General features: G+C 42.9%; 1 protein-coding gene across 1 annotated transcript in view; it reads left to right on the forward strand.

Annotated features, from left to right (window-relative positions):
- Window positions 1–3,127: 3,127 nt before the first annotated feature.
- The window catches only part of MCF2L2 (MCF.2 cell line derived transforming sequence-like 2), a 181,087-nt gene continuing 159,087 nt past the window's right edge, over window positions 3,128–25,127 (forward strand). The window contains exon 1 of the mRNA XM_055723577.1: window positions 3,128–3,532. Coding sequence (XP_055579552.1) covers window positions 3,430–3,532 — 103 coding nt within the window. The 5' untranslated portion in view covers window positions 3,128–3,429. The remainder of the gene's footprint in view (window positions 3,533–25,127) is intronic.

Raw genomic sequence — 25,127 nt, forward strand, 5'->3', positions numbered from 1 at the left:
AGTCAGTTGGCTGAATGTTTTTTAGTGACACAGGAAAGAGATATATAGCTACAGAAGGTGAAAAAGAAGGAAAGATTAGATTTATTTTTATATATATATATATGTATATATATATATATATATTGCTGTGAGAGTTGCCCCTTCCATCTGGCCAGGCCATAGGATCTTGTAAGTATTTTTTGTTTGCAGTGTGCCATTTACTGTTTATTAAAATTGCTTATAATGCTTTGGCCTCAGCTGTTTGATTCAGGATCTAATAAATAGCTGGCGATTTGTCAGGCTGTCACTCTATGGAGAAATAAAATTATTTTGCCTGTTGGCAATCATTTCAGTAGTGGAATCATGTTCGTACAGCCCCTGGCCCTGCTATCTGGTGAGACCCTGGCTCATGCCTGAAATGTAAATTATCAGCCTCTGTACTTCTAACACGTATATATCTGCAAGGGCTTTTATCCTTCAGAGAGGATGTCTGTATTTGTAGTAAAAGTGTTGGCTCAATTTCACAAATATTTGCAGCCCTGGAAATTGTTACCTTAACAGTGACGGACTGAGTTGCTTCAGCACCTCATCTTCCTCATCTTCAGCCATTCCTTGAGTGACAGGCACAGGGCTTTCATTTCTCTCCATCTCTAAGAGATCCCTGTAGTCCAGCTTCCTGTTTTTCCTCCTCTCAACTTGGGTCTTGAACTGTGGATCACCAGTGCTTTTGCAGTATTTCTGACTTGGTTGAGTCTCTGTGACCCTTCCATTTGGGAATTTATAATGGAAAATGGCAAATACGCACTATGAACAGTAGCCTCTTTTAATGCAGGCACCACTGAATCTTGGCAGTGTAAAGAAGTCATCCCATGACTGATAAAACTAATGGAGTTTGCTATTGCATGGCTGCGTGCTGCAGCCCAAACCTTCCCACCAAAATAACCCAAATTTCCCTTTTGTTGTAACTCACATCGTAGGACAGCACCCTCAATTCCAACTGAATCCTATGTAACCCACCCCACGGTATAAGCTGGGCAGGGGGCAGCCACAAAACATAATTATTCAGTCCCTACTGCATCCTTTCCCCTTTCAGGCTTTGTACACCTTGCTGATTTTCAGTGAACCTGTAAGAACTAATTTCTGTCTCCTGAATTGGATTGCAATTGACCAACAGGTTCAAAAGTTATTGAAGGTATAGTGGAAGACTGGAAAGCAGACTCACATAGCAAGAAAAATGATAAGAGAAAAAGGATCTTAAAATAGCAAATGTTGATGTGTCTGCAGTTACTGATGCTGAATAACAATGTTGGTATTAGGAGCATATGGTCTTAAAATAACTGGGAGTGGATTTAGCTAGAAATAAGACAAAGGCTCTTAGCTATCCTTGATGTTCTTGAACAGCCTTGCTGTAGGAGTAGTGAGAGCGTACCATCTACACCACTCTTCAGTGGAATTTATTTCATTTATGAATGGGATTATACAATGTTCCTGCCTGCAGAAAAAAAAAAAAAAAAAAAAAAAAAAGGAAAGAAAAAATAAAAAATCTGTTAAGTGCCTGGAAACACAATGACTTTTCTAGTCCTGTGTTCCTACTTGCAATGTGTGACCCTCCAAGACCAAAATAAAGCATCCCAGATCTTTCAGACACCTCCAAAGATTATGTCTGGGTGTCAGTCTGCTTCCTTTATGCTTTTTTTTTTGCCATGATGGCATCTGTTCCCTGGTTGAGGGAATCCTTTTAACATTAGTCAAGGACTTTACAGTCTGAACTTTATTGCCTAGATGGGCAGTAAAAAGAGGATGTCAGAAAAAAAATGGCTTTTTGCTTTAATCTCAGAATGTTGGCAGGTGGGTGGCTCTGAAGTCATCCTCCTCACTTGTTTTCAGGCAGACTTGCTGTTAAACTAACTCAACAGAAGTATGCAAGGAACCTCTCAGCACAGTTGGTCAATCATCCAAAAGTGACAACCGCAGCACAGATACTCAGACTGGCTTGTAGGTCAGTCAGCTGATTATAGGATTTTCCCGTCACAGAGGTAGATAAAACCTTTTGCAACACCAGTACTGACGCACTGATGATGCTGTAAGATCTGATGAGCCCACAGGGGTATTTCACAGCTCAAGTTTTGTGTATACATGTTGTCATGTTCTTTGGCATGTCTGGAAAGGTGAACCCAAGTAAAATCCTGTGGATGGGTGGGGAAATCTGGAATTATAGCTGAATGCATTCTGCAGAAATAGAGCAGATCTCGCAGGCAGCTGCACCCTCCTCTATTTTATTTTTTTGTTTTTAGAGGTGTAATAAATTTTCTGTGTTCCCAGAAGTATGTTGCCTGGAGCTTCAGGTAGGCTTCAAAGGAGGAAGTGCAAAAAAGGGAATGGAGACATACAAGCCTCTGGCATGCCCTGCCCTCTCTCACTTCCTTGCCTGCCTCACTTTTCCTTATCTCAGATCCCAGCTGGGGTCTGTAGCCAAGAGGGTTGATGAAGCTTCCCAGTAGCTCAGCAGCCAGTTGCCCTATGGCAGCCGCGCAACCCTGCAAGGCTCAGCTGTGTCCCTGGTGCCCAGGGGCAGCTACTCCCCACAGACCTGCTCTGGCCCACTGACGGGCAGTCCATCAGGGCCTGCCTGCCCTCGGGCACAGCAGAGCTGCGTGGCCCTGATTGCAGGTGAGTCCTGCCCAGCAACCAGGTCTAATTAATTCACCCTTCCTGTACACATGCAGCTGGAGAGGGTCCTGTGGGCTTGGTCATGCCAGGATCCTAGGGTTTCCATCCCCGCAGGAGGCAACAAACCCTCTGCCCCTCTCCCCCTCCATGTATGCGGCAGCCCCATTTGTCAGGCAAGGGCTTTTAGAGGGGGTGTGAGGACGGTCTCTGGGGACATTGGGGGTTTCATCTGGGGACAACCTGCAAGGCATCTGGGCCCCAGGGGCCAAGGGGGAGTGCTGGAGGCTGCGGGTGGGTTGTTCTCGATTCCCAGGCACGCTGGTGAAGAGAGCGTCGCAGAGCAGCTGCTGCTGTTAGAGCTCGCCTGCCAGCTCCACTCCTCCCGATGCCATTCCTACCTCCAGGATTTTTCCCTGACTCACAGCATCACCATCCAAAAGTCTCCCTGGAGGAAGGTATCTGCCTGCTGGTTTGTCTCTTTATCCTTTGCCTCATCCGCGGGAGAAGGGAGAAAAAAAGCCATAAGCAGACAACTTGCCTGCTCCTTTTTCCTTTTTTATTTCCCCACTCCTGCTCCCTTCCTGTTGTCAAAGGGGGTAAAATCCCCTTTTGAAAGGAGCTTTTCTAGGTCCATGCATGGACCGCAGCAAATTGGAAGAGGTGAGCAGCCGGCAGAAGATGTGAGAGCTGGAAGGGCCGTGCTGTGGGAGTGGTCCTCGCTTTGTGTGCAAGCGAGGCAGTGAGTGTGCAGCCTCCCACTCTGGGTGCATCTTTTTTTGGATGCTGTGCAGTTCCCTGTGTGAAATGCTTTTTTGGTTAAAAGAAGAAGAGATGTCACATCAGGAGCTCACCCAGCGACTGACTACGGTTATCACCCATGTGGGTAAGACACCTTTATTTTTCTTCTCACTACATTTGTGTAGATTTGGGGGCCCTATTCCCCCAGGAGGTGCTGATGCTCTGTACAGGCAGGAAACCTTTGTGTGACAATATCACACCTGTGCGTGAAATAGGAGCCATCAGCAAATTGCAAACCCATGGCTTTGGGCAATTAGACAGCTTTTATTGATGGTTTCATTTGTTTTTCAAGCATGCCGTTCTCTGAAACACAGAAACAAGAGCAGAGAGTGTCCTACCTGTGAACTGATCTGTGTAAAACACCAAAGCACAGTCCTGCTTGCAGGGAGGTGGTAGAGAAAAAGGGGTGGTGGAAGGATGCTAAAGCAACAGCATGTTGCTAATGTGCTTTGCATTTGCCTGTGATACTGGAAGAACAACCCATTCTCAGAGTCTTTTTTATTACCATTGCTGTTTCAAGGGTTCTGGAAGGTGCTAGGACAGGATCCCAAGAGCTCCATGTTGGGCTTGATTTTACTGTTTGCTAACCTTCAAATGCTAGTGAACACAGGTAAGGCCCATACTATGCACTGGCATCCTTGTAAGTCTGAGCTGGCTACCCACTTGCTGGCTTTGGTGATCTAACTACAAAGAACCAAATAACCTAAAACTAGCAAGATAGTAGGAGATGCTGGGGATTAAAATACCAACTGAGAAAAGCTTTTGGGACACCCTTTTCTGTTACATACAATTAAATTAAAGCAGTTTGTGGCTGTGTTAAATCATGCAAGGAGAACATTTTTAGCTGAATTGCATGGGAGCAAATTTTATAGCTGTCAGTGTTTTAATGGATTGTGTGTTGTGAATGCTAAAGAGATATACAGGCTCCCAAAATGCCTTTGCCATTGAATTTGCTAAATCTGTATATGAAACAGAGTGTGTCCAAAATGTGGCTTTTGGAGAATATACAATTAAGATTTTAGACCAAAATGCTTCTTGGGTTTGATATTAGCTGTAGCAGCTGAACTAAGTTTAAGAAAGCAAATGAAATTGATAGCTTGCCTAAAGAAATGGCACAAAAGCAGATTTAAACTGAATGCTTAAGACCAGGTCCCATCATCTCTCCAGGCTTTTATCCAGGGGTCAGTCTTGGTGCTTCTCATAACCTCAGCAGGGGTTTGGTGTGGGGGAGAGAGTATGATTTCCATGAGAACTTGCAGTGTCAGCCTCTTGACCCAGTGATGCCAACATGAGTTGCTTTGCAATTGTACAAATTCAGATTGACATAAAGTCACATTAATTCACATTTTTATTATGAAGATTTGGGATTCAATATGAAGCACATTCAGACTGACACAAAGTTACATGAATGCACATTTTTATTATGAAGGTTAGAGATTAATATGAGGCACACTTAATTTTTTTAAGAAGAGTATTTCAGTGGAGCCAGAGATTTGTGCATCTCCTGGTTTTCCTGTTAGATTCAATACAGATCCCCATCATCCATATTAAGGACCTTCCTTGATGTTAAGAGAGATTTGTTAGATGTAACAGTATTTTGTTAGCATTTATCGAAGTAGGAAATCGCTCTGGACACAAGAAAGGTGTTAATGAACTTTCCCCCGTTCCCTGACAAATAGAGAGGTTTCTGGGTCATGTGGCTGAAGCTAGAGAGTCTCATTGGTTTCCTGGAGGTCAATCAGCAGGTCAGTACTAGGGGGAGACATGAAGCTCACAGATCTTGTGTTTTTTCCATTTCACACTGAGGCAAGAGCCTAGTTCACCAGCTTCCAACGGGGAAGGAGAATGCCACCATTTTCCCAGCCATTCAAGACCTAGAAAACAGACCCTACTTGTGGATTCTGCCTGCCTGTTTGTAGACAGTGCTCACTTTTTTATTGAATCATGCAACTAGAAAAAGCACCTGTACAAAAATGGAAGCAAGTAATATTAAAAAAAAAAAAAGTTATTGGCTGAAGGCAGAACTTTTCTTCCAAACCTACTGATGTTGCACCATGTTTATGAATCACACCTTGTAACACGAGTTGCATTAAGTGAATCAGCAGTAGCTTATTGAAACAGTAATTCCTGGGCAGCTGCAGGGGTCTCTTGAAAGTTCAGTGGGAATCTTCACAGCTCAGACAAGTGAAAGGGCTGTTATCCTCGGCAAACTGAGGGGATTCCTCACCATGAACACACCTTAGAATGTTTAGTATTTTTACAGCATTTATCACCCTCTTATTACCGCTTGGACTGATGGCATTCAACCTGTCTAGAATATAGCCAGCTCTTGGTTAGGAGCACAGCTCTCAGCTCAGTCAATAGCAGGAGGGAAGAAGCTTATTCACAAAAACTGCAAAAAGCCAAACAAGAACTTTATGGCAATATTAAAAAGAAAAACCTTTATATTTGCAATAAAATCTTTATGGAATCATTTTGGTGTGTATGAAGTAGACGAAGAACTCATGAAGAACATGAGTTTAGTTTTAATGTGTCAATAAGAGTGTCACAAACATGGTTAATTGCCTGGAGCTTAACTTATCTGTCCTGGGCAGAAGCTTTGATCCCTCATTAGTTGACTCATGTTGTGTTAGACAGTTCACGTGCTTGTTAAAAAGCCTCTTATCCTGCTACAGACTTCATATAAGCTACCTGCTTCGCCCAGTTTAAAATCAAAGCACTGAAGTTATTTACCTGCTCCGCAGTAGCTGTCCTAACTTGGTACTTTTCTAGTACTATGCACCCTGCCCTGTAGCAGGTCTTTACGCAGTGTCAAAGAATAGAGGACCAAATTACATCTGGTAAATAGCCCTGTGCTCTCTCAGCCTCTTTGGGATTATTCCCGATTGCCCTGATGTGCGTGAGGTAATGGGGCCACCACAGGTGTCTAGGACAGAATAATTTGTTAATACTAGCAGGCTTTCTGCTTGCTCTCCAAACTTTAGCACAAAATGTTACCCAATCTTGTTACCAAAACTGCATCAACATTCTTTTTTAAATTTAACCTACTTTCATTAAACTTGATTGTTGGGAGGTGTTGGGGAAACACTCATCCCTTTTGAAAAAAGTGTGTCCTTTGGGTAGGTGGGCAAGTGGCAGCTCTTCTGTGATGGGGAGGGAGGAAGCTTTGCTGGGTGACATGTCTGGTGCTGACAACAGGGTTGTCTGCATGTGGGAATGGTACAGCTCTTCCAGCTTGTGAAGCCCACCACAATATGCTTTTGTGCACCTGCTACCCACTCACACTTGGCAGTTGGTTCCCAGAAGTCTAATGCCAGCTTTGCTCTGTGTGGGCAACGTTCTGGGTGCAGTTACGCACATAAGCACCTCCACCCAGTGCCCCATTTTCCCTATTTTTTTTTCTTAAAATGTTTTTGTAATAAGATGGAGCTGCCAGAACTGACATCAGCTGTCTCAAAAGGAAACAGCAGAGTGTGGCTCTTTTCTGTTACCAGTAATGAATTCCGCGGCACATTAGAGGCAGGGTTTTCTTAGAGGCTCCCCTTAACTTACAATTAAGTTGAAAGCTCCTCACATCTTCAGATGACAACTGAATCCAGATGAGCCGTCTGTCAGTGTCCCTGGTAGGGGAGTCGCTGATGTGAAATTGCAGAAAGCCGTACATTGCACAAATAATATATGCAATGAAACCCCCATATATTCATGTCAGCTTTCATCTGGTTTTACACACTCATATTTGCCCAATCTCCCGTTTTATGAATAGAAAAAAGAATTTAAGCAACTTGATGGAGATCAAAAGGAAAGTCAGTGGCAAAACTTGCTTTAGGATGGAAATCTTAGGACTTACACAATCACTTAACATTCCTATTTGTTAACCATAGTGGGTCAGTTCCTACTGCTCTTGACTTAATCACCAGCTCTGAGGAGCACTGCAAAATATCAGTGTGCAATGAAGAGAAGCAGTGCTACAATTTGGGACAGGAAGCGAAGGGTGATACTGCATCCACTTGACTGTGTGAGAGGAATTTAGGTCAGCAGAATGGAATAACCCGAGCTGGCACTTGTCCGAGGCCAAGGGCTTAGCATCACTAGTCACAGAATCTGTTTTATGCTGCAAAGCCACAAATAATCTAGTATGTCACAGCTGGATAGACGATTGCAATGTTTCTGATCTGTGTCTGATCTACAGCAAGGACACTCAAAAGAGATTTTAAAAGAAATTAGATTTCAAGGTACCGTATCAAATAGGCCTTCTGCTACTTCTATGCAACGGCTTAAATCAAGGCAATGGAAATTCCCCTGCCTGCAACTGAAAATGCTTCCCTTTGTTTTAGAGCATTCATGCATTTCAGGAACTGTTTTCGAACCACTGGTTCTACAGCTCTGTCCTACTTAGTTTTCTGGTGAGCATCTAGGGGCAACTGGTCTTTTCCATCAACCACAGCACACCAGGTTTCCTTACCCAACATGGGATGTGCACCTATCACTGCATTCCCAATGAAACAGGGCAACAGAAAACTGCAGAAATTTAGTTGCAAAATTTGCTTGGGATCTCATGCTAATGAGAAGTGGTAGTTTGGAGTTCCTTTCCCCATTAACCTACTCCTATTAAAAAATTTACCTTCTGTGATCATGTTAGCTGCATCTTTCTTTCTGTACCCCAATAAAACTTTTGATTGAACTGTTGGCCAATTTTAGCCAAATTTAGTGAAGTGACAAAGTTCATAAAATATTAAGTTCATGCAAAATACAAAAATAGTGACTGAAGAGAAGAGAAAGATGCAATTCATGAAGAAAAGGCTAATAAGCTCATTTGGTTAGACCTCAGGGAATCCACATGAGAAAGTGGAATGGGAGAAAAGAGAGGTAATAACAATTTATCTTTTTGTAATTTCACAGCTTAAAAAATCTACTTATTTACATTTTTGTTTCTACATTGTGGTTATTAATTTTACCCCATTCTGTGCACCTGTTTCACTGGAACTGTTTAATAAGTCACTGTTTAAAAGTATTTTGCTAATGCTGCAAAGTTTGTGTCTATAAAAAGTGGAAATCAGGCTTTCACAGAAATCCATGAAAAACGTGCAGATGTGCCTAGTGCACTCCCCAAAATGTAGAATATTACAGAGCCCACATTCTAACCTGGTTTGTCGAGGCATGATCAGAAATAAAGTCCATTAGAAATTTTTATGACTTGGGGGTCCAGTTTGTCTTTGTTTCAAGGCAAAATACTTACATGACAGTTTGGCAATGGGAGACAGAGGTGACTGAAGAGCTTCCCAGAACCAGCAGAAACAGTTGCATGCTCTAAGGCTGCTCTGTGTCAGGAAAGAACAGCTCAGAGGTGTTTCCTATCTACATGCTGCCTATTCTGCTTTAGCTGAATACTGTTTCCTATGGGATGTGACTCTGACTCTACCATCCTTAACAAAATTCAAGAGAAAGTTAGAAAAATCCTGCAATATCCAGGTGTGTTACCATTAATTTCTTTTACAGCAGCATGCAATAAGCAGAGCCATGCAGAGCCCCACAGAACTGAAAGGCTGCTTACAGCCCTAGCTGTTTTCTCATTTATTGGTAACCTCCCCAAAACTGGCTGTTAAACCCTGGGCTTTCATTCTGAAGTCAGCAAGAGACCAGGAGGTTGGGGAGAAAAGGGAATAGGAGTAGCTACCATCCACCATCTGCTTGCTGCAGGTTTTTCACACTTTCCACTTACGCATTTTGAGATGGTGGCTGTTGGAGACAGGGTACTAGGCTGGATGGAACTGAGGTGTGATCCAATCTGTCAGTCTGTGGGTCACTGTCTGTTTTGAAAGCTTCCACATTGCTGCTGTTAAATCTAATGCTACAGCAGTCTTCCTCTGCCCTTTATTTTCTAGCCTACCTCAGTAATGGCTTGTTGATGTTTGTTTCTTGGAGTGAATGCATGGAGGAGTGTGTAACATGAGAGGAAATTACTAAAGGAAAGTCAGGTGGCAGGATCCAAGTTTTGCTGTTAGTACTGGTGGTGCCCATGGTTCCTTCTACAGCTATGCATACCAGGCAGTGGCTCCTGTGCATCCTTAGAAGGCTCTGCTGGGCTCTGTAGTTTGTCTATTGGTGGTCTCTATTCAGTCCACTCTCCTTAATGTGGCCACACATTAGTAGTAGGGACTCAAAAGAATTATTCTAAGATGCATAATTCAGTTGCACACAAGTCAATGTGTCTGCTGTTTGGGTTGGCTCTTCTCAGGGCTTTCGTGAATGCACCTCTGTCTGAGGGCCGTATTTCCGACGGTGTTAGCCCTCTGTGGCAGTTTGAATACGACAGAAAGCAGAAACTACTGCCTTCCAGAGCAGACTTTTGGAAACACTATGTTGTGGTTTTCTGTTGGGTTTTGTTTGCCTTTTTTTTTTTTTTTTTTTTTTTTTTTGAGGCGAGGGGATGTTGGTTATTAAATAATAATTAAATAAAAGAAGAAAGAGGTAGCTTAGGTCACAGGCAAAGGAAAAATTACTTCTTGCAGCATCATTCAGTGAGCTAGTCAGGCTGTGGCACTTCCCCTCTCCTCTTAAACACTCCAGAGCAAGCCCAGGGCTACCTGGAAGGAGGACGCAGGGGGACTTTCCAGAGGAACGCAAATGTAGGAGGTTTCCTTCTGTGTGAGGTTTCTGGGTCAGGCACAATGAAAGCTGCTGGTGCTGACAGAAGTCATCGCTTGCTAACAGAGTAAGCAGTTGTGACCAATACTGCACTGCTAAGTCCCAAGATTAAAAAGCAAATAGGCCAAAAGGAGGTAGAGAGGAGCCCCTGGCTGTTCCCATCTCTGTGGTAGAGGGACGCTCAGATGGCCTTGCTGAAAATTAAACTGAGTTGACATCTATCACGATTCCTGGCAGCTCATTAAATACAAGGGCCTTTTTCCACCTCTTGCCTCATCTTTTATTTAATTCCTTTTGTCGCCTTCCATATGGTGCCTGAGTCCAAGAGATCCCCTGAGAGGACATCTCCCTGGGGGAAAAGGTTCAGTGCTTGGGAGGCTTGCAGCACCAGAGCATCTGTTTCATCAATTTCATTGCTGTTACTCCTTTCTCCCTGTTTCTACACCATGTTTGAGGCCTGTCTTAGCCTCCAAGGAATGACTTAGCATTCAGTCTAGGGTGAACCTTTCTGGGTGAGGCTTGCATGACTGCTAAAATAATTTTCACAGCACAGTGTCAGGTACATGACACTAGCTCCGTTTATATATTTTCTCTTGGTTTTCAGTACTGGGCTTGTTTCAAGCATTCGGGAGAAGATAAACCATAAATGTTTGGTGTTAATGCTGATGTGTTGTAGCCCACAGACTGAGCCTGTTGTACCTCACTTTAATGTTCAGCACAGTAACATCTGGATTTCCCCAGGTGGTCAGTGGGTCACTGACTGGCAGAAATCCAAGTTCTCTACAAAACTGCCTGCTCCTACTTACATGACAAAATGCTGGAGAATGATGTGAAAGGGATAACGTGGCGCATGGATCATTATTAGTCAGTGAGCTTTGGTGACTCACACTAACCAATACACCAGACAGCCATAATTGAAACCAAGTAACAGGAGGGAGACAGGGTGAAGAAACAGCCAACTCTTACATGCATAGATGGAAAAACATCACTTGTAAATACCTTAAGTGATCTGTAAATCATGGCATGGAGGGAGGTACTGCTCTGAAAGCAGAAACACTGTAAATAAAAGCTTGTGAGTTTAGTGGAGGAAAGGACAGCAGGCTCCACTTTGGCATAGGGACAGATGTGTAGGGGACAATTGGGTTGAGATCACAGTATCTTCAAGCTCTACTGTCATGTAAGCACAACATAGATAACATCTGTGAGTCTAAAGACATAACTGCCTCTGAGGAGTGATTGAGCTCATGTACTGGAAAAGAGCCACGTCCAGTATGTGAACTCAGGCTGGTATAAATCTGAAGCAACAGAGTTTATTCAAGGGTAAATTACATTACATTTGTACACACCCACTTCTTGTTGTTTGCAGTGCAACATTACAGAAGGCTGATGCCCTTTCAGCAGAGGTCTACAAATAATTCAACATTAGTGAATAGTCCTTTATCCTGTTTTCTATTAGAATATTCCTTGCAGTGTAGTAGGGAATGAAGTGCTGAATTGAGACAGACAATCTCAATTTGCAGTGGACCCTGTGATTTAGTTTTCAAAGCTGCTGTCTCCATCTTTTCCAGCCATTGGAGTAACCTGACAGTACAGAACAATATGTCAAACTATACGGCCAAAGGAACGACAGGCTACCAGGATCAAAAATCCATGCTGTCATGAAATGATTGTCTATTTTTTTTACCAGAACAACACATACACAATAGCTCAAAAACTGTTTTGCACCTGCTGTGCATTGTATTTGGGGTGTTCTTGAAAATGTGTTGTTCTGAAATCACTGCTGTCATGAAATTTCAGTCCTGCATCCTTTAGACAGTCAAGAGCTAAACAAGCACAGCCAAAGCACTGGTTCCCCATGCTTTCATAGAGATGCACTGCCGCTCATTTCAACATCAGTACCCTGCCTGCCTCAAAGGTGCGCCCATGGTTTGGCTCTGGTATAAGGTACTCCCACCTAGTGCCCTCCTGATGTGGGGACACAGGGGCTTGTTTGACACGTCAAGGCAGCCAGCCCAGCCCTCCCTCACGTTGGCAGAGCTTCCCTGATTCCAGAGCTACACGAATGCAACAGAGATGAAGTTCCCTGAGGACCCCATTGCAGTAAGTGCAGGACTATTACAGTGAATGCAAAGCTGACTCTCTGGAAGCTTAAACAGAGATACAAAAGTTCTTTTTGGGATGTTAGCCCAGCTTTTGATTTTAAAAGTAATGGATTCCTGTCCTGGATTACTCAAGCATGGGAGCAAAGGTTAAATTGCTGCAGAAGCCAAAATCCTTTGAAACATTGTGAAGAGGTGATGGGAAATGATCTCTCATCAATATTACAACAGAGTGTCTCTGATCCAGAAAGGTGGAAAGAGCTCTATATTTCTGTGTGAATAACTGGATAACTGCTGGTACTCAGCACTCTGCAGGACCAGATATTTTCATCTGAGTGTACTCAGCTGTAGCCCCTGCTGCAAACAGGTTTAAGAGGCAGCACAGTGCAGGCGCTGCCTTGGGAGCTGAGACTTATGACCTACTGTCAGAGTTGCCCCGGGTTCATTTGGGGATCTTGGGTTGGTTCCTGTAAAAGCTCAAGGAAAGCCAGGCTGAGAGGATCTTGAGTCAGACACCCAACTTGCGTGAACGCAGGCTATAATCTCTGTTCTCCCAGTTATCTCCATCTGTGTCTCAGAGATCTTGGATGAAAACCAGCAGCTCTTATCCTGAAACTGGGGTGCTCACATATTAGGTGATATGGGTGGGTGCATAAACAAAGGTACTACAGTAGGGTTTTCATAGTATCAATCCATATATTAACACCATATGTTACAGACTTCATATGAGAAAGGCTGGATCTGCCACTTCCGCAGTGCAGGCTGTTGCCCAGGGCAACGAGATATGAGGGGCTGCGAACCATTTAGCTATTGCTTTCTCTGCACGACTCTGAGATGTGTGATTTCCAGTTTCCCTTGGGCAATGAATTCTCTACAGCTGGCCCTGGATACGAGAGCAGTTATCTGCAGTTGCAAGACATAAATACAAGACAAACAATGATAACATACAGCATTGTGGTCTGCCTGGCAACAGCTGCTGGCAGGATCTGACTCCTCTCCTTGAATACATGCCTTGGGCTCCAGAGATTTTATAGGAGTTACTCCCAGTTAACACTGGAGAACCACTTCAAGATACTGGAACGTGGAGAGGTGAAGAAAGTCTAAACCCAGAAATGGTATCTTTCAGTATTTCAGGAGAGTGGTTGTTGCCTTTAAATTTGAAGACCTTTAAGGTAGCAGCCATATTTTAATTACAAATAGGTAGAGGAATGTCCCGAAGTTGCTGGCATCTCTAATTATTGTTATTGTGATATCTATAGATTAGTTAGGATTTTCTGAGGATATGCAAGTGCTGACAGGTACTGGCGGAAAGAACTGCAGCAGACACATGCAGTTCTTGTAATGATGATAAGTAGTAATGAGATGATTTGGAGATGTGAAGTTTGGATATGCCATCTGTTAATTATGTATGTTATAACCTCAACACTTCAAATGCATTTTCTTCTGGTATGGAGCTCACATTCTAATAGAATTGCTGTGGCTAGAATTACTATCAGGAGAGTTTGCCTCTTGTTATTAATCAATAATCTTTCACATAACAAAGCGTGACTATAAATATTTCCCCCTTTTGAGTCTGAAGTTCACTCTTACCCATTACACTTTGGTTCAGAGGTCTCTGAAGCCAAGGCTTTATTTCTGAAGTGATCAATATTGGTGTTTGCAGCATAAAAGCCAAAGCTGATGACATACATAGAAGCCATACTATTGATCTTGTAATATTCAGAGAAAATGTTGTTTCAAACAGAAATAGCTATGGCCTTAGTATGACCCTAAGCTGTAATTAGGTGCATAACTAATCGGAAAGCTCCCAGCAGTAACATGCCAGTAGTTGTGGAGGTTCCCAACAGGAGGGTTGCTGGCAAAATCTGATTAATCCTTGTTATGGGGATCAGCTTATTTTGTGAAAACAAAATTCCTCATGTTTTAAAATAGAAATTCAAAGCTACTACCACCATTTCATCTGTCTCAGATTTTGCACTGTTGTCAACGTTTAGTATCTTATCCCCTTCCACGTTGCAGAAGCCAGGAGAGGCTCCACAGCAGACTTTGAAGTCACAGTTCAATTTGAGGTAAACGTTTTGGTCCTTCTTTTGTAGCTCATAAAAATATTACTTTCTGGCTTTGTTTTCAGCTAGTGGAGAATCAGTTTCAGCAACGTGCAATTGTCGTTTTGGATCATGTTGTAGTATACTCTGGCTGTACAGCAGAGCCTCGTGCATAGCTGTATCTTGAATGGGAAAAGAAGCTAGCAGCCAAGTGCACTTTGTTGGACAGAAGCAGAGGAGTTTGTTAGTGATATTCTGTGCCCATTCTATCCCAATATCTGCAATAGCAGCTCTGCCTGTCCCACACTCCCCTGCAGAGCTGGGGTGCCACCACCACGCAAGGCTTCCCCAGTACAGTCATGAGAAGGAGGAGAGATGACACACAAGCAGTCATCCTCTGCGTCCTCCTCCGTCCAGCAGGACACCAGAGCAGGGCTGCTGCCTGGGGAAGGGACAGTGTGTGTCTGTTGGCCTCAGGAATGGCAGCTGTGCTGGAGCAGCTTTGTCCACCGCAGGGGAGAGGGCAGCAGAGGGCACATCAGAAATAGAATCAATTTCTATTGATTTTCAAAGCCCCTCAAGTACAAAGTCAAGCGATTTTGTATTTCTTTCTCAGATCAGCTGAAAAGTGAGGTGTTATAGTTGGACAGAGGAGCCTCACTCGGTCTCCAAGAGATTTTATGGCACTGCAGGGTTTGGTACCCAGGAGTTCCTTCCTGTTGATAAAGCCCCATCCAGTGAGATTCAGATGGTCCCCATTGCTGCCTCTTTTGCTGAGGAGGCACTAGAGGGCACAGGAGGGTGTAACCATGTCTGTGCACAAACCCTATGGGAGCAAGGCCATTTCCCTGTTCATGCTACAGTAGCATCAAGGTGCAAAATACCCAGACAGCACGAATTCAAAGAAAGGCATGGTCTCCAGAGATAAATAGCCTGTAAGATGAGTGCTGAACCTTTGAAAACTGTGGTACACAAGTTCTCCATTTAAGCTTTTCATCTAAACTGGGATACACTAGAGAAGGACATCACTTGACTACATGTGTGTAATTCTTGATCTCTTTAGGAACCATAGTTTAAGTCTTATGTAAAAGCCATTTCTCTGTTTAAGAGTAAGCACATACCTTCATCTTAATCTCTAGAAAATATAAAAGCAAGCCTATACTTATAGCAGCTTCTCCTTCAGTAAATCTGAGCGTCTGTTGTGATTTTTATAACTTATTTGAACACTACAAGAGTTACTAAAAGTCATAAACATCTTCCAGGAAATACAAAGATTAGAAATATATACCTCACAGGAAAATAAGGCTGGTATTGGTATGATCATCCTCATGCCTCAAAGAGCAGTTCCACAGTACCCAAGCGGAGATGGTAACATTCAAATGATAGATCAGGCATGAGTTAATCTAGCAAATCTAAACTACACATCAGGAGCAGCAGGAAAAAGCAGCTGAAAACGGCATTACCCACAGCATAAGAGAAGGATGGACTAGGGGTCCTCTTAAATGGTGTAACTGGAGCATTGGGTGGAGAGTGAGTTGGTGGGAGCCTCAGGTAAAAATGTTCTGGCAGTTAAGGTTGATTAGCGCAGTCAGGATCCTGACTACATGCTGCTACTAAATGCAAAATATTTTCGCAGTATAACCCATATGCTCTAACATACCTGCCATGTCCACTACCAGTGCTGATATTTGGGATCAGTCATTGAGCCTGATTTTAAAACTGCTTGTTAGGGTTTTGGTTTTTTTTCAACAAACTAGCTCATTCTTAGCAGTTTCAGTTCAGCAGCCTTCACTACCAGGCATGCTGCCTCTGAAAGTGTACATAGTAGTAATTAGCCTGACACAAATGACACTGCAAAACTTTAATGGGCAAGATGCTGTTTTAAAATACAGTGTTGAAAAGGTGGAGGTATCTAGGAATGATATAAAATAGAGAAACACTGTGTGTGCCATGTTCAAGGGTGCAGCCAAGAAAGGGATATTTCTTGGTATGTCCCCTTTTATCTTCCAGCTTTACTGTAGTTATTGCAATTGATCTTAGACAAATTGTATGATTACCTTGAGATTCAGTTCCCAGCTGAGGATTTTTTCCTTTTGCTTCATTATTTGTATTAAGATTTTAAAGTTAATTGGTGGATTCTTATGATGCTTCTGAAGTAATTAAAAATATTGCTCTATTTTTTGCACAGTTGATTGCTATTCTTGAAGCAAGTATATTTAAAACAAGAGACAGACAAAAATATTGTGTAGAATTATGTGAATTTATGTTACAAAGGAGCAGCAAAGAAAGGGCTAAAGTGGGTGTGAAACTATTATATCCCCACCTGAAAAGCAGGTAGCAATTAGGAGTATGTGTTATCACTAATAGTGGCATCGAGAACTGCTACAGGGCCTGTTCCAAATAAGCTGTGAAAGAGATACCAGCTGAAAGAGATTAAATAAGAAGGTAAGTTTTCAGGTGTGGAAGGAAATATAAAAGAGGGGTTGGAAGGTTGTGTGCTGTATGGGTAACCTGAAAGTTGTATGGAAGGCTTATCTGAAGAATGAAGTTTGTATGCTGTGTGGGATGCTTTAAGGGTGTGTAGGAGGGTGAAGGCTACCAGGAAGCTGGAAAAGCTGCATGGGAGACCTGGAGGCCAGGCAGGTGGCTGGGAATGTGAGCCGAGTCCAATGTTATCAGCTTGCGTGGCTTGGAGACTTAAGAAAGACAGAAAAATAATTACTTGTAAGAGTTCCTATGGATGTTCCAGAGCTTAGGGATGCAAGAAACAACTGTTGTTTATTCACCAGCACATTAAACAATTAGATTCTCTTTTAGGCAGAATGACTGTAGATAGTAATTTTGTGGAATTAGTTGTTAACCTAGAGCTCTTGGAGCCTTCAGGGTTATAGGAGGTGGAAGAAAAAGTAAAGACTTTAGATATTACAATATCTTAAGAGGAAGCAGCATTTGAGAAGAAGCTGCTTCCTTTGAATGTCTTTATATCACTTAAGAATTAATGTGAGTGATAGGTTGGCTTTCATGTGTTCTCTTGGGTGCTATAGTTGCCTTTTAATGCTATCTAGAAGCACTGGTTAGGTGAGCAGGGTCTGTCTTATGGCGGTGTTGCTCTTTGCCAGGGTGTGGAGTCAGCTGGCACGAAAGTCCTCACAGTAAGAGAGGTCTCTACCAACTGACTGCATTAGTGCAGAAGCACTGGGAGCTGGAATCCCTCTTAAATCAGTGCAGGCTCCAGCAGATGTGTCATCTACTCACTTCTTCTTCAAGTGGTACATATGTACTGATAATGTGCTGTTCAACCTTCTCTGCCGCCTGTATGCAGCATGCCTCTGTCAGTATCTTCGGAGCCATGCTGTGAGTACAGCTGATTGGAAAGGGTGCTCTGCTACTGAGACAGTGCTGGCAAATATTTCTAGTTTGCAGATGCAGGAGAGAACATGCTGATCTATGTCAGTGTTGCTATAGAACTTTGAAACAAGGACTGGATACCTCTGACTCCAGGTGGTACCAGTGAAAGCATAGGTCATTAGTATCTCAGAGAGTCAAAAGTCCAGTGCAGACAGACTAATATTTGGGTGCAACTAGGAGGATGGCATGCTACTTCATCCTTATGCCCCTGTCCACTTTGAGGTCACTTCAACAGTGAGTCACTTCAAATGCTGAATCTGATGTGGTTTCATTCTTGACAACAGAATAATCCTAATTGTGAATCTACTGCTTTTAGCTGCTTTCAAACTATTTTGCTGTTGCTTCTTTAAGCAGAATGTCTTTGTATGTAAAGATATCCCTCAGTATAAACCAAGTCTGAAGGGTTCTCGAGCCTGTGGGAGATGTATGGATATCTGCTTTTAGCACATTCATCCCCAAATTTTTGCTTTTGTGGGGCAAAACTTCAGGTAAAATACTTCCTATTTACCCTCTGCTCCCCCCTTTTTCAAATGGTTCTCAGATGCATACTCAAATAAAACAAAACAAAAATATTATTCTTAAACTGTATCCTTTTATTGGCAATTAAATGGGAAATTGCCTATTTCATGGGAGTAACAATCTCTCTGTGGTACCAAAGTGCTCAGCTGAGAATCACTGGAGAAGTACAAAGCATTATCGAATGTTATATTCCATGCAGTGGATTTATGCCTATTGGGACTAAGGTCCATAAACGGATGTGGGATTTAGATGTGTTTTACTGAGTTAATCTGTGTTGGTCAGCAGAAAGCATTTGTAGTGGGGTTTTCTGGCAGGCTAAAGAGCAATTTTTTTTGTACCTCATCAGAACATGGCACCACTCAGCTTTAGGTGATTTTAAGCCCATAGTACTGTTGAAGTCGAAGCACTGTCTTTAATTTGTTGGCTGGCGGTCTGGCCTGGTGCAGGCAGTGGTTAACACATCGCAACGTGAACGCTGCATGTCCTTATAGTGGGACACTTGAGTTGACAGGGAAGGTCTTTGTGCATTGGTGTGATATAGCGGAACCCTTGCATTGCATCTTGTAGGACAAGTTATCTCAGATGCAGCTCTACGTTTCTGCATATGAAGCTGACTTAGAAATCTTATTTTTATTGTGTGGACATACTTGCCTGTTGATGTATATGGTCCCTGGATAATTTTACGCTTGCAACAAAAGGAAAGACAGCTTTTATGCTCAAGCTTTGTCTGTCCCAGCTGGCTCTTTTCCATATAATTTTAGCAGCTCTTGCTTCGTTTTGACAGAGGATTGAAACTCTTGGTTTCCTGTCAGTTTTCCCTATTATAAGACATTACAGAATCAAGACAGATTAGGCTGATGAAAGCCAGTAATTGTGCTCACTGGGGAGGGGAGGAGGAGGGTTGGGAGCGTGGTTGTGTGTGGTGAGGCAGTGTCTTGGTCTTGCAAGACCAAGTGTGATGCAGTACTCTGGGTGGGGAGGAGGTAAATGAAGTGTACATATGATGTACACTGATGCACATGCTAGCAGTTTATCCATATCTTTATTTTTTCTGCTACATGCCAGACTTTGGTGTAACTTGGGAAATCAGCCTGTAGATGTGTCTTTCTAGAACCTTATAATCCATTACAGCTGACAGTTTAAAGACAAAGCTGAGGAGAGCAAACTGGGAATGCCCATGGGTTCAGTCTGTGAGTGGATATGAGGAAGGAACAGTTCTGAAGCATCATGCATTGAGCAGGACAAATTCCTACTGCTTGAGTGTAGGTGTATGCAAGTGTCCAGCTGTCCTGTGTGATTGACTGATTTTATCCTTGGTTCCCTGGAAGGATGCAAACCTTGCCCTTGGGGATGTGAAAGGAGTGTGTTTGATGTATATCTGCCAGCTGAGAGGGCCCAATCTGTCAAAGCCTTGGTGTTAATGAAAGGCTGGATAGGAGCTCCTCTTTCTTTGTGGACTGCTCAGAGTAACTGAGTGAACCTCAGTGCACAGACATGCAGACAGGAAAAAAAAAATCAATAGTCCCTAAAGTCCAATATCCCACCCTACTAGTAATGATGTTGAGTGTTTGAGAGATGGCAATAAAATATTGGAAGTGCCTTTACTGTACTTTGTAATGTGAGAAGCTGTTTCTTCCTGTTCAGCTAATGTTTGGCATGTGTTCAAAAGCCTTGAGTATCAACAGCCCTTGTGATTCTTACAGATCCTATTTTTATCCTTGTGTCTTTCTGGTTCTTCTTTATCTGCTTCAAGTTATGAATTGCAACAACAACAAAAATGCTGTTTCTGTCAGGGGATGTGCACAGCTGCTTCTCAGAGAAAGAAGCTGTCCTGGTGGTCTTGGCTGCATGGATCCAGCAGCTGTTTTGCAGTCTAAGTGCTCCAGTGGTTGGTTGCAGGGAGAAAAAGATGAAGGAGGGGGAGAGAAAGAGGAACAGTGCAGGGTTCTGGGTGCCAGCGAGAATCAGGGTTACCATCACACTGGAGGTAACTCAGTGTGTCAGTGGCAGAGTACAAAAAGGAGAAAAGCATGTCCCTGTCTTAATGTCCAGAAACTTTCTTTTCCAGCACTTATGCTACTGCTGGAGGGCAATGGCACAAGGACCGTGCCTGTGCATCCACCTCTCACATGCTGCATGGGTGGCAAGGTGATCATGGTGTTAGGGAGTGTGGGAGAATGATGGCCTGACATGCCCAATTTTATGGATCACAACCTCTGGGTTACCCAGTAACTCTCTCATCTGTTCCTTTTGCATTTACTTGTCTTTCATTTTATTCCACTTACTCTTTAAGCCAAGAGCAATGTTTTGGGTATGTAATGCACAGCAAGACTTTTAGCCTTACTTAGGCATTTTCATCATCAAGACTGGAATAACTTGGCATCCAAACCCAAACCCTGGATCTAGCTGCTTTTTACTCCTGTACCACTTACAGATTGGTAACTTTGGGAATCTGTTTATCTTGCCAAGCAGATGCCTAGCAGAACAGGAATGCATTCTGTTTGTGCATAGCTGCAGAGGTCAAGAGAGCTAGATAAAATAAACCCTGCAGGTGCAACAGCAAGTCTGGTCCACTGCTTGGTCTATGAAGTTTCCACTGATCTCCTGATCTCCCAGATTCTCCAATCCAGCAGTGATGGTACTGGTGCTTATTTAGTTTTTTTTTAAATAATGATGGTAATGGTTCTTGATTAGCCCTGGATGCCTACAGGGCTTTGAGATGGCAACAGAAGTTCTTTTGGGGTAGGTTGTCTTCTGATCTTTGCTATACTCACTCCTGCTTTTGGCAGCTTGTGTGGGAGTAAATGTGCACCAACAGTGGCAGAGTTCTTGTTTTCTGCTGCTGAACATGACCAAAACTGTTTTGCTTGTCAGTTAGGAAATCACTTTAAGCAGATCAGTGTAATGAGATTCTGAAGCCATATGGCACTGGAATTAGTGCCTTCTAGTGCAGTAACTGCATGTTGTAATTGCAACGGTGCTGTATGCTAAAAGTAATTTGAAGAGCAGAGATTCCTCTGCTAGTTCCTTTAACTCCTTGGGGCTTAAAACAATGCCTGGGATGCAGCCCTTTATTAAAAAAGGAGGGGGAAGGAGTGGGAGTCCTGGTCTGCTTTTTATTAGCTGGAACAAAATCAATGGAAGTTAACAGAAAAGACCCGTTTCCATTCTCTAGCTGAAAAGTGGAATGGATGTAACCTGTAACAGCACTAAGTGTGCTCTGAAAAGAAACCTTTTTTGTCAAGCTGCCTTGTGGCTTATCAGATTCGTGACCGGGGTGGTGGGAAAGGCAGAAAGAAGGTCACCAAGGTATATGCAAAAGGACTAGTGTGTTTCAGCACAGCTATCTAAGAACACTTCAAACTTAAGATAGAACTTCACATAAAAAATAGGAAAATTGAAGCTGGGGTTTCAAGAATGAAATATGGATATTTTTCTTAGCCTCCATGTGCATAACCTTAATAGTGTAATTGGATTTAGATTCCTTATTTCTCAGCCTTGTAGAATACTATATATAGGTGAGGGGAGCTGCTAGTCTTCATGAATAAATAAGGTATCTCCTGATGATCTCACTGGGTTGGGGGTTTTTTTGGTGGTTTCTTTTGTGTGTGTGGGGTTTTTTTTTAAATCATTGGTGGATAGAGGCAATTTTTCAGTCACATCTACTTGTTGGTTTGATGAAGTGTAAGAACTTTGATGGCTCATACAAGGCTCTATGGGAAAAGCTATGTCTGTTTCGTCTCAATTGTTTTAATGACTGGGGGGGTAAGTTGCAGAGAGTGTTTTAGAGTATTTTTTCTGTTGCCTCACTTACACATGCAGCAGAAGCAGACTTCTCTCCCAATTTCCTTTAGCACATAATGCTGTTTCAAAACTCAGTTCTTTTCACCAGAAATAATGTCCATTGGGCCCAGCACCATTGAGATCCAATGTGTGTGTTGCATGTTTAATGCTTAATGTGGTACCAGCCATTGGAGCGCTGCTTTTTTGAGGCAGAAGCATGTTATTTCATGAAAAGAGGTATAGGGCTTAAAGGCAAATTAGTTAAATCAGTTTAAATTTATGGCAGTCCTCTGGCTATGCAGTCATGACAACAAGCACTTCCTAGCAAGCTCCAGTTCCAAGGTAAACTGGCATTTCTAATGGAACTGCACTAGTTTCTAGTTTCTCAGTTTGTTTTGGTTAATGGAATCTCTCTGGGGATATCTGGGTAGTTGGGATTTTTTGTTTAGTTGTTTTTTGTTTGGGTTTTGGGTTTGAGTTTTTTAATTTGTGATGACATTTTCTTACATGGATTTACTTGCTTATTCATTGACAGACCAACCCAGATGATGTTGCTAGGCAATGCTGGCAATTCATGAGTAGGAAATGTCCTCTTCCTTAGCTTTTCCAAACATTTTGCTGTGGCTGTCTGGAGCAGCAGGGAAGTAACCCCCTTCTGTTCTGTGATCTATGGAGAAGACCCAAGTAAGCATGCTCGCCATCTTCTGTACCTGCTCCCTCTACTACAATCTTCTGCATGCAAAGAGCATAACTTGCTTCCAGTCAGACTGATACCTTTTAACTAACAGAGGAAAATTGTGAAGAATCTGTTATCCGTGCTGAGTGCATGTTTGGTAACATTATGTATGAGTGTTCCTGCAAGGCAGCTCTTGCAGTAGCTCCTGTGCAGATAGATCCAGTGCAGTACAGAAGTGGTAATTTGTGTGGTAGGAAACAGTGCAGGTCTTAGTGCTCCCATGTCAAAGGTTTCCCATATGTCAGGAGAAGCTAGCCCAGCTGCCTGTGAAATGTGAATGAAATGAAACTTGCAGGAGAAGAAACAGATCCTTCTGTCCATCCATCCTAGTTCTTGCAGCACAGCACTCAGTCCTTGAAATAAACATCATGTGCCTGGTTGCTAAATGCATAGCAGCTACAGTCAGCTTTTTTTTGGTTTTGTTTGGAGTTGGGTGATGGCAATGGTACCCCAGGCATCAGAGATGTGTATTTAGTGTTGTGATGCATCAGTGTTTCCTAAGGAAAGATGTTTTTTAGATCGTTTTCCTGGTGTGTGCTGTGGCTACCTGTGCTTCAAAAGTTCACACCTAGGGCAGATATCTTCTTGTCCCACTTTCAGCATCAAATCTCCCTGCCTTGGAACAGAGTGTCTCATAGATCCTCCTGTTGTGAAGCCATGTGGACACCAGTGGGAACAGTGTACACAAGGAGGGAGGATGGCAAACAGAAGTGTATTGCCACAAATGCTGGATTCTCCCTCATTGTATTTTTATATAAGGGCAAGGTCGAAGTGCAGTTATTCTGTTTCAGACATACACATGAACGTGTTGTCAGAAAAGCTTATTTTCCAAGGTACATCGTGTTTGCCTGTATACGGAAGGACACCTTGAGGCCCTGTAATGAAAGAAAAGAGGATGGAAGAAAGGCTTTCAGATAAAACTGCTGGGTTGTGTTTCTAGTTTTCTTATCTCAGGATGACAGTTTTCTACAAATTAATTTTGCCTTCTGTACCACTGTTCTCCTTATCTGTAAAATATTTCAGTCCCCTGGGGATTTCTGTATGGAAGCTCTAATAAATATTTTACAAATGCTAATGAATCAGGCCACCCAACAGCTCAGTACATCATTGTCCTCACTTAGCAGGTAGGGTATTGGCAAAGAGCAGGAGGGTGACAGCTTTATGCCATGCAGCAAAGCTGGAGTGGAAGGGAGCACAAATCTTTTCATTTAAGCGTGGAAATCCCCTTTATAGTTTCCTTTCATCAAAAGGAGAGGTTCTGAGACTCCCTGCTCCTCAAGTCTGGTAGCTGTTTTTCTCCGTAGTCAGTTTGTGCACGTTGGAAAGCTTGAACAACTCACTGGTTGAGGAGCAGTGGACCTGGCAGGGGAGAAGCTGCAGAAGGTTTTGGAACGGGGAAGTAGGAGGGTATTGACTTCTGTATGCTTCAGGCATTCATGCCAGTCTATTTAGTTATTCACCATTTTAGTAATGGCACTGTGTGAGGTTTTTTTTTCTCCTGGGCATCTTTACTCCCTCAAGTTTAGTCTCTGATTTGTATTAGTTAGGCTTCTCCTTTCCCACTCCATGTCTAGGGCTATCAGATATGGTCTGAGAGGGCCATGAGCTGAAGGACACTGGATGCAGCTATGTAAAGTGCCAACAGGTGGTAGCGGCTGAAGCAGAGGGAGGCAAAGGTTCTCCTGGCCTCTGTTTAAGATCCTTGGAGGAAGCTTGTTCTGTGCTCAAGTCCCTGCAGTTGAGCTCTGGGTTGCAGCTCAGCCCTGATTTATTAAGTTCTCATTGTATTCTTTGCCCTGTCACCAGTACTGACCTTGTGCCTGTTCTTGCATCTCCTGTGCAGTCCCCTCCTGACCCCAGGGAAGGCTCCTTTTTATTTCACTGCATCAGGATTGAGTGCTCCCTGCACTCAGTTCCCCAGTGCTAGTTTCTTCCCAAGACTCTCTGATCAGTGAGTTGTATTATAGTAATTATTCAAAGGTGAAAAAGCCCCTTCAAAGGGAAATTTCTAAACATATGTTTCAAGTCTCTCATTTTGGTGTCAAACTGATGGATCAAACTTCTTTTTTTTTAAAAAAAAATAAACTGGGTGAGGGGTTGCACAGCTAGCAGAGCATGTCTGACAGCAGTGTTTTTCTTCTGTCTTCTATTTGCTACTGTGTTCATTTAGATTATCAGATCTTATGAGCAGGGACCGTGCACAGCAGCAGAGGGCTTTTCTGTACAGTTGCAGCCTCCCAGTAACTGCCGCCAGACATATGAGTAATTGGTTGAGCAGCTCTGCAGAGCAGTCTCCTTGTACTGTCCAAGCTGAAATGCAGAAGTAAAAAAAATCATCTCGGTGATGAAGAATCATAAAATCATAAGCCTGAAAGGGACCAAAACCTATGAAGAAAAACCGTTTCTTAAAGAAAAATTCTTTGTGAATATATCCGGCATGCTCTT

Source organism: Falco cherrug, chromosome 11, assembly GCF_023634085.1.
Source record: "Falco cherrug isolate bFalChe1 chromosome 11, bFalChe1.pri, whole genome shotgun sequence".
Lineage (NCBI taxonomy): Eukaryota > Metazoa > Chordata > Aves > Falconiformes > Falconidae > Falco > Falco cherrug.